General features: G+C 49.2%; 1 protein-coding gene across 5 annotated transcripts in view; it reads right to left on the bottom strand.

Annotated features, from left to right (window-relative positions):
- Positions 1-223: 223 nt before the first annotated feature.
- Positions 224-10,292, bottom strand: part of LOC128336844 (parvalbumin beta-like) — a 20,685-nt gene continuing 10,616 nt past the window's right edge. For all 5 annotated transcript variants that reach the window (XM_053277133.1, XM_053277132.1, XM_053277134.1 and 2 more), the window contains 3 exons: positions 7,652-7,784; positions 974-1,083; positions 224-401 (listed from right to left, as the gene is read on the bottom strand). In XM_053277133.1, coding sequence (XP_053133108.1) covers positions 376-401; positions 974-1,083; positions 7,652-7,784 — 269 coding nt within the window. In that variant the 3' untranslated portion in view covers positions 224-375. The remainder of the gene's footprint in view (positions 402-973; positions 1,084-7,651; positions 7,785-10,292) is intronic.

Genomic DNA, 10,292 nt, shown 5'->3' with positions numbered 1-10,292 from the left:
TTTCTTCCTTTTCCTTTCTCATTACATACAACTTGGCTGGAGAGAAGATTGGTGTCAGTTAACTCTTGAAGGTAAAGTATCCAGAGATCTCATTGAATTCCCACATTTATTGATTATTTCTAATAGCACCTACTGCAAAATGAAACAGACAGTTCAAGGTTCTTCTCCTTAGGTTCATGTTGTCCCTGAGGCAGAGTTGTTTAATTACGACACCAGACAATAATAAAGATCAAAGAGCGCAGTGTGTGAGTTAACATAGTTCTCTAATGGTAAGGAACAATATATTGGCAACTGTTAATGTATAAATACATATAGTTGACTTGCAATAAGAAAGAGAGTTTTACAGTACAATTAACTTGATCTTCCTCTGGATCACTATATTTTAGCGAAGACCTTGAACTCTAGAGGGGAATAAGAAAAGCAAAACAATTCAGATTTCATTATCTTGAGCCTAGTAAAACAAGCTTTAGCTGGCTTCAAAAACGCTTGGAGAAATTCATGGAGGACAGGTCTATCAATGGCTACTAGTCTGATTGCTTTAGTCCACCTCCAGCCTCAGAATACCAGTTGTGGGGGAGCAATAGCTGGAGAGAGGGCACACCCTCACCTCTTTTCTGTGGGCTCCCCAGAGGCATCTGGTGCTGGGCCACTGTGTGAAAGAGGATGCTGGACTAGAAGGGCTTGGGGCCTGATCCAGCTGGACTCTTATGATATTCCTATGCAACTTGGTTTTTGGTTTGGGTGTGAATATGGTCACCATGGTGACCATATTCACACCCAAACCAAAAACCAAGGTGCATGATCACTTTCCTGATCACAATTTCTATCCACTTTCTCCACACCAGGCATCCTGTTAGCAGCCTCAGTTGTGTCCTCTTTGCAACCCTTTCTCTAAACTAGGAAGTCCAAAACACAGCTGCCTCTCTTAGAAATGAAGGGACTTCTGCCAGACATTATATCAAAGCTTCCTTACCGTCGAATCCAATTTTGCCATCTCCATCAAAGTCAACTGCTTCCAAGAGGCTCGTGACCTCCTTCTCAGTCAGTTCTCTGGCCTCTGGGCTGAAATCTTGCATGAATTTCCTATCAAATAGGAATAGAAACAATCAGATGGGAGGCCAAGAGGCCAGTGTATTAGGAACATAGGAAGGTGCTTTATACCAAGTCAGACTGTTGGTTCCTCTAGCTCAGTATTGTCTCTACACACAGACTGGCAGTGGCTTCTCCAAGGTTTCAGGCAGGAGTCTTTCCCAGCCCTACCTGGGACCTTCTGTATGCAAGCACACAGGTGCTCTTCCCAGACTGGCCCCATCACTTTAAGAGGAATATTTTTTCCAGTGCTCAGACATGTAGTCTCCCTTTCAAATTCAAACTAGTGTAGACCCTGCTTAGCAAAGGGGAGAATTCATGCTTTCCCCCACAAAATGCCAAACCAGTTGCCTACCCCTTCCCAATTCTGCCAGCTGAAACATCCCTGTTATTTATTATTTATTTATTTATTGTTAATTTGTTCGATTTCTAGCCCTTACAGAATAGCTCAGGGCTATTTGTGGTATTACAAATACCACAAAACAGGTAAAATCAATCAATGATCAAACCCAAAAAAATTTCAAATACAATAAACCAGCTAAAAAATAAAACAATTCAAAACCTTATTTAAAAAACCCAATACGTTAAGAGCCCTTTAAAACAATTTAAAAACCCTGGAAGGCCAGGCTGAACAGGAAGGTCTTTAGGGCTCTCCTAAATGCCAATAAAGAATTCAAATTACGGATTTCTGCACGCAGTGCATTCCACAGTCCAGGAGCGGCTACAGAGAAGGCCCGCCTCTGAGTCGCCACCAGACGAGTCGGTGGCAACCAGAGCCGGACCTCCCCAGATGATCTTAGCATGAGGTGGGGATCAGACCGAAGAAGGCGCTCTCTAAGGCAGGGCTGCTCAACTTCGGCCCTCCTGCTGGCCTACAACTCCCATAATCCCTGACTATTGGCCACTGTGGCTGGGGATTATGGGAGTTGTAGTCCCCAAACAGCTGTGGGTCCTAAGTTGAGCAGGCCTGCTCTAAGGTAACCTGGACCTAAGCCGTTCAGGGCTTTAAAGGTAATAACCAGCACTTTGTATTTCACCCAGAAATGTATCGGCAGACAGTACAGCTGTTTCAAAACAGGCATAATATGGTCTCTCCAAATTGCCCTGGAGGCAACTTGATTTGTTATTTCAAATCCTCTTCAGGCCGCTATCTACCTCTGTTCAAGCTGCGGTTTGGGCACTTTTAAGGTAGGGATGTGCAAACTGGTTCGAATTTGAACCAGCCCGGTTCAATGGTTCGAATTTGAACCAGACCGGGCTCTTCCGAATCCGAACCCATTCGAATTTGAACCGAATCCGGACCGGTTCAATCCGATAGGGCTCTATAGGGTCTGTAGTAATTGAATAGTGTGTCCTCCATTTTGCGGCTCCTTCTTTCAACTTTTGCTCCTGGCATCCATTTTGTGAGGCTATTTTTCAGGCATTGCATTGGCTGCGCCATTGATCCTTTGATTGGCCAGAATGAGTCTTGCGCTCTGGTAGGCTGTTGGCTGTTGCACTGTTGAGAGCTGGCACCCTGTTGGCTGGGGGGGGGGGAGTGCAAAGGTGGGGGCTCCCAAAGGAGGGAGTTTCAAACCTATTTAAACCAAGCCTCTTGCCTGGAAAATTCTCTTTGGCTGCAGTTGTGGGATCATCATCTGAGACCCTTGCTTCGTTTGCTGCTGGTGTCTGTGTGAGTCCCTTGACTGTGTGTCCTTAGTGTGTACCACTTGTGCTGTGCTCTTTCTTTTGTCCATCTGCCCTGTGTCTTCTCTGTTACTTTACTTACTTTACTTTTTTCTTAACTTTCCCCATATTCCTGTTGTTTTTCTTCTGTTGTCCTCCTTTCCTCACCCTCCATTTTTTTTCATTCCTCCTTTAGCATTTGGCTTCCTCTCCCCCACCCACATCCATCTGCATTGTTTTCATTTATTGCTGTTTCATTATTTGTGCTTTGTTTTTGGATTTGCTTCTGCTGCTGCTGTTAATTTATATATTTTCTGCTTTGGTTGAATTATTAATTAATTTGTGTGTCCATTGACTGGGCCTGCTGCTCCTGCTGCCCCCTCTGCTCCTGCCCTCCCCCTCCCATCCAGATTCCCCACCCACACTCACCCACCCACACTCCCTGCTGTTGCCGCCTGCCCGAGTTGGGCTTTTCTTCTAAGGATTCTGTTGCTGCTGATTATTACCAGTTAATTATTTTATTCATTGTGGTCTTCTGTTCCTGAGATTTTTTCCCATTTGTTTGTTCTTTGCTGTTTGTTGCTGCCCCCTCCCCTTCCTCCCAAGACCCCCCTGCTGCATCAATACCCCCCACTCCACCCCCCCCCCTCTGGTTTCTCCTTGGGACTGCTGCCCCCTGCCTCCTAACACCCCACCCTTGCTACATTGATACCCCACACTCCCCCCTCTGGTCTCTTCTTCTTGGGACTGCTGCCCCCTGCCTCCTTACACCCCACCCCCCTTGCTACATTGATTCCCCCCCCCACACCCTCTGGTCTCTCCTTGGGACTGCTGCCCCCTGCCTCCTAACACCCCACCCCCCTTGCTACATTGATTCCCCCCCACACACACCCCGGTCTCTTCTTCTTGGGCCTGCTGCTGCTGTCCCCCCTGAATCCCCCCTCCCTGCTACATCACACCTCCACCCACCACCCTCCATGCTGCGCTCTCTCTCTCTCTCTCTCTCTCTCTCTCTCTCTCTCTCTCTCTCTCTCTCTCTCATCTCTCTCCTTCTTTCATCCATCCCTTCTTCCCACAGCTGCAGCCACACAGTACCACCACCGACCTCACTTGGTCCCTGCCATCAGTTTTTGTTTTTTTCTTAAAGTATTTCATTTTATTTGTCTCTGCTTGGGGGTGAGTTGAGCAACACAAATAGTGTTGTCTCCTCACTTCTGCCCCTCCATCGTTGACCCACCCCGGCTGCCTGTGCCCCGTGCGGCCGCCCTGTCTGTGTCTCAGCCCAGGGGTGACTGGCTGGCGCGTCTGTGACCAGCAGTGTGCGGCAGGAGAAGGACCAGAAGAAGAGGGGTTAGTGTGTGTGCGCAATTGTGTGCACCTTTTGTTGTCCCCTTTCCCTCCCTAGTTGGCGGTTTTAAATAGGGAAACCTGCATTTTGAAATGCATTTGGGTGTGGGGAGGGACACTTGGAGATGTACTGTTGTTGTGTCTTGCTGAAGAAATTGTTGTTGTGTTGCATGCTTTTCTTGCAGGTTGTTTCTTGTTTTAACAGGTTCCCCACCCCACCATCCCACCCTAGGTCATTGTTGTTATGTTTTGAAGATATATGTTGTGCTATCATGTGTTTTGCTTGCTTGCTTTGGGTGGAGTGGGTGGGTTTTGTGAAAGTGCAATTTTTTAAATAGGCTGCAAGGTTAATACTTGGTACCCAGCATTACTTGAAATCCACCCCCCCCAACCCAATCCATCCACACACTGTGTTCAGTTCACTAAATAAGGGTTTCCTGGGGTCATTGTTATTATGTTTTGAAGATATATGATGTTCCATCATGTGTTTTGCTTGCGTTGCTTGCTTGCTTTGGGTCGAGTGGGTGGGTTTTGTGAAAGTGCAATTTCTTAAATAGGCTGCAAGGTTAATGCTTGGTACCCCAGCATTACTTGAAATCCACCCCCCCAACCCAATCCACCCACACACTGTGTTCAGTTCACTAAATAAGGGTTTCCTTTGATTTTCAGGTTCCCAAGCTTTGACTGCATCCCTCCCCCCCGGTAGGTGCTGTGCCCTCCCCCCATCCATTTTCCCCATAATAATCCACAGACTTGGCCCCCACCCCACAACTACTCCACCTAACTGCCCGTGCCACCCACCCCCACCCAGGGGTCCATCCTTTTTCCAAAAAAAAAAAAAACAAAAAACCCATCCCCATCCCCAGTTGGCTTCACACCTGACCCACCCCAATTTCAAAAGGTTACCCTCCCCCTCACCTCAATTGGCTTCTCCCCCATCAAAAAGTCTTCCCTTCCCCCCAATTGGCTTTTCCCCATCAAATTTCCCTCCCGCTGCCTCCCAATTAATTGGCTTTTTTTGCCCCTTCCCATCCCTTCCAAATTATTTTTTGCCCCTTTCTGGCCTTCCTCATAAAGTCTCCCTCCTTTAGAAAAAGTCTAACATGTCTGAGCAACGCGAGCGCCGTGGGCTCGCAGAAGGTTGCCAGGCAGAGGTGGGAGAGGCCAGGTGTAGGCTGTTCCTGTGGCGGCTGTGGTGCAGAGAGGAGGGAGAGGACACGGGGAGCCTGAGGATATCCCGGTCCTCCCCATTGCACAATTCTTTGCCCCAGCTGAGGGTTTTGTTTGCAGGCTCAAATTCCCCCAGCCTGCTGCCGGCAATCGCGGCGGAGGCAGAGGCGCTAGGGCTGTGGCGGGTCCCTCCTCAGCGGCACCAGTTGCTGCTGGGGCACCGCCAGTGGTGGTGGAGGAGACTGTTGGTGTGGGAAAGCAGGTAGAGGGTGGTGAGGATCTTACGGCTGGCAGCGATGCAGCCAGGTTCTCCCTCCCTCTTGGGGCCCTTCCCCCTATCCTTTCGCTGCTCAGTGGGTCCCCCCCTCGTGAAGCCCACCACTCTGAGCAACGGTCTGCCGAGGTGGTGGAGGAGAGGCCTGCCTCTCCTCTGCCAGTGGAGCCGGGTCCTTCCTCTCGCGTGGAGGGCGGAAGGGGTGGGTTGGGTGGCAGTAGTGGCCAGGCAGCGGCAGCTGCCCCCCCCAGAACTGCAGCCACCCAGCCAAAAGAGGCCTAAGAGAGCGCCCAGGGCGCAGGAGGCCAAGGACAGTGGTGTCTGGGAGCATTTTGAGGTCCCTGAAAATGCCCCAAACCATGCCCGCTGTGTCCACTGCAGGGTGCAGGTCAGCCATGGCAAGGATGCAAGGCACCTGGGTACGACACCCATGTGGAGGCACATGGCGCGTCACCACCCAGGTCTCCTTGGCTAGGCTGGCAGCGCTAGTGCGCCTTGTGCACCTGCCACTAGGGTGGACAAGGGCAGTGTGCCTGCGCCAGCCAAAAAGCAGGCTACACTGCCAGTCCAGCGGTGGACACAGGTTTCGGGCAGCAAGCATACTGTTCGTGTGGATCATCATCACCTCACCCGCCTCATAGGGGAGATGATTTCCACCGATGACCAGCCGTTTCAGGTGGTCGAGAAACTCCTGAGCAGCAGCAGTGGCCTTTTTGTTAGATCAGAGAGTCAATAGTTGATGTCTGTCTGTGTGTCATCTTAGTTGCTTGGGTAGGTGGTAGGTAAGGTGGACTGACTGGGTGTTACGTGTTAGGGTGCCCAGAGAGGGGCAAAAAAGCTGGGGTGGCAATTGATGGGTGCCCATAGTATTGTTGGTGAATTTTTGAAGAATTTTTTCCCCCGTTGGATAGAATGGGGATTTGGGGCAGCCCCGGACCCACCTCTGTGGGGTGGCAGCACCCCCAAAGTGGGTCTGGGGCCATGGCAAAAATGGCCTCAGTCCCTCCCAAGCATCCCTGGATGGATAGGAGTGATGGGTTTTTTTATTAGGATTTCCTAAGGAATGAAATAACTATCTCTCTCAGAGCTTGCTGGCTGTTCCTTTCACGCACTGACACACATTCTATTCTTTCCAATTAGATATTATTTAATGCCGGTTCGAATTCAAACCGAACCAGGGGGTGGTTCGGACAAAACCAAAACTGAACCACCCCCTCCCAGTTCGAACCCGGTTTGAATTCGAACTGAACCGGGCGAACCAGTTTTGTGTACATCCCTATTTTAAGGCTGTTCGGAAGGGGACTTTAAGGAGAAGAAGAGCAGGTGCTTAGCTGCTGTCTGCCTCCCCATCCAGCCTCCAGCTGGAGCAGTGTGTATCCCAAGAAGCCCCGCGCACCATCAGCACGTACACGCACAGATGCCATTTGTGCAAATGGTGCCCGTGCATGCACGGACGCCATGTGCTTGCTGACGTTCCCTTCCTAATTGCTCCAAACTGCGGTTTGGGCACATCCCTACCACCATCACCCATCCCACGCCTTCCCCTTTAACTGGCACACTGGAAACCCCACATTTTGAGCTGCTCCATGCCAGCTGGCCTCACTCTATAAGCTCCCCTATTCTGAGCCAGACCACTGGTCCATCTAGCTCAGTATTTTCTGCTGGGTTTCAGGTGGGACACTTTCCCAGCCCTGGACATTCTGCCTGTAAAGCAGAGGCTCCACCTCTGATCCATAGCTCCCTCCCCTGCTTGTGTGGAGGTTGCACAGTGCTCTAGTGCAAGGATGGGAAGCATACCTTGCATGAGTGGGTTCCTACTAATTGGACAGAGAGGCCCATTTTAGAGTGGTGATTCTCTGATGTTTAGCAGCAAGTGCGCAACTGTCCCTCTTCACCCCCAGAGCAGCATCCCTTCAGCAGTGGCTGTTGCTAGTTTCTGTTGTGTTTCTTCCTAGATTGTGAGCCCTTTGGGGATGGGAGAAGGGCACCTTTGGACATGATCCATCCAACCCAAGGGCAGGAAAGAGGACCATGTTTATTTTTCATCCGACAATTGGTTTTCTGGGTGTGGCCTCCTCCCCAATGCCTCCATCCTCCTTTACTCACTTCAATTCATCTCGATCAAGGAACCCATCCTTGTTCTTGTCAAGAATTCCAAATGCTTCTCTTATCTCCTCATCAGATATGGTGTTCAGACCAACTTTGGCAAAAAAGGTCTTGCAATTGAAGGTATCCTTAGCTTGAAGTAGGGAAAGAAAAACAAAGGAGAGAAGGAGAAAAGGGAAGTGAGGCAAAAAGTTAGGGAAAGCGCTTCTCTGTGACTGTTATACTTGCCGGAAAAATGAGACTCTCTTGCCCAAGAAAGAGAACTTTCAGGCCTCCAAAAAGGACATGCTCAACATGAGCTGAATTTTAGATTCCCTGGAGCATTTTCAGCTGTGTCCTCGGGGGCAGAGACCTCATTAGGAAGTATTGCTGTAAACCGCCTAGAGACTTGGGTAGTGGGAGGCATACAAATATGTTAAAGGAATAAATGATAAATAAATGTCCCTTGGCATTTTCCCCAGACAGGTCTTGCATCCCTCTCCTCTTTCCTCGGTTTTTGGGGACACGCAACTGTTCCTCGGGAGCACACACAGCTCCAAAAGCTTTGCTGGATGCCCTTTCAACCCTGAGGCTGGTCATGAGAACCAGCCCTCAAATTCACTCCATGGGGCTGTTCATGTGACCTGAAAAAGGGTGGGAGGAGCGCCCAGCCAGGGTAGGTGAGCTGCTGGTGCTCCCCGTCTGCAAAGATCAAAGTAGGAGGTGTGGAGCATGATCATGTGGGAGCCAGGAGCTGGGTGGGACTGGCATGGATCAGACTCACTGCCTACGATCTGCCGACGAATGCTGGTCCCTGCCTCACAGAGCCTTGCAGCGCTATATGTGATGGCAGGCATAGAGTCCGAAAGCAGCAAGGAGCTGTAGAATTGGCTCGGACGTCCTGGACACTTGCTTAGCAATGGAAGGATGAGGGAGGTGTGAATGTCTCTATAGAACAAACAGTGGCGGAGGACATGCTCGTTAGTTCCGATCTGCCCTGAGCCACAAATGGCAAATGGGAACCTGAAAATGGCAAATGGAGTCCTTCTAGAACAGCCTTCTAGAACTGCTGAAGGGAGGGCACGGCAGCGAGCCAGAGGGATGGCGCTCCTGTGCTTTGGAACCTCCTCTTGAGCGAGGTATGCCGCTGGAAAGGCAGAGTATCTAAGCCCATCACTGATGTGAAACTTTGGGACCCTGCTGAGATTGGTTTGGCGCTCAATGTCTACAATGCACTGCTTGATGGTGGCTTTTGCCTGGTCGTAACCCATACTAAACAGTGGCAAGGGGGAAAGACCCAGGGTGGCTTTTTGTGTCTCAATTTTCAATTGTCCAACTAGATTGATAATCATCACATAGGGTTAGGGGGGCAAGACCAACTGGTCTTGCAAAAGGATAGTTTGAGCCAGGGGCAGAGGATAGCCATCCACACCCTAGCCTCCACCTGTATCAGGCCTGTCTCTAGGCGCAAGGTGGCACCGGAGACACATCTTGGGACTTGGAGTGCTGCCTGCTGGGATTTAGATTGCACAAGTTCCAGAGTTGCAAGATCAAATATACAAAATTCTTTCCAAACCCAGATAAAAGGGAGACTTAAAGGTGAATATCAATACAGATGTGTGTACACACACACACACACACACACACACACACACACACACACACACTGTTACATAAAATTAAAATAAGACAGAACAAAATGAAACAAACTAAAAACTTGAATTAACCATTTCTAAAACACCATTTGTGGATTTTAATCATAGCCGTACCAAATTTGGCTACCAGATGCGACACATCAGTGTATTTATCAGAAAGAAAGAAGTTTGTATAAAACTCATCGGAATTATTTGAGTATCTGAAAATGAGAGGGGCAATATATCTAAAATGCAAATCACGATAGAAAGAACAATACAAAAGCAATACAATTACATCACATAACATGTAATTTTAAACCTGTATCTATTTTATGTTGGTCTCCGACTGTAATAAAGCATTGATTGATACAGTATATCCAAAACGCAACTCACGATAGAAGGAACAATACAAAAGCACATGCCCAACTGTCTCAGCATCCCCATTCCTATACGAACACTTTCTCTGCAAACAAGGGGCTCTCCTATACCTACCCACTATTCCCCACTGGTACCTATATTGGGCAACAATGATATAGGAAGATGCTGAAAGCCATCATCTCAGACGGCACGGGAGGAGGCGATGGCAAATCCCATCTGTCTTCTACCAAAGACAACCACAGGGCTCTGTGGGCGCCAGGAGGATTCGACACCGACTCGACGGCGCACTTTACCATTAGTACCACAGAGGGCAGCAGATCAGGCTGAGCTAATGTCAGGGCTCTTCTCTGTGTTGAGCATGCCAGATTATACAGATACTGAGCTGGTTTTTGCAAGGGCTTAATCGCTCCAAACGGCATGTAACTTGATGCCCGGCTGAGATCTCTCTGATGTTCCATATTGACAATGCACTGCTTGAGGATCACCGTAGCATTATCATAGCTCAGAGGGAGAAGGTTGATCAGTTTTGTAAAGGGCATTGGAGAGCAGGTGTTAATCTAAGGCTTCCTGCTGGTATCTGGGACAGCCTTTCCCTACAGTTTGGGGACCCCAAATGGGGCATGTCCCAACCAGAGGTAATTGTGACAGCA

Source organism: Hemicordylus capensis, chromosome 13 (genome assembly GCF_027244095.1).
Source record: "Hemicordylus capensis ecotype Gifberg chromosome 13, rHemCap1.1.pri, whole genome shotgun sequence".
Lineage (NCBI taxonomy): Eukaryota > Metazoa > Chordata > Lepidosauria > Squamata > Cordylidae > Hemicordylus > Hemicordylus capensis.
The sequence above is the reverse complement of the archived record's forward strand: the minus strand, read 5'-3'. Positions and strand labels throughout refer to the sequence as shown.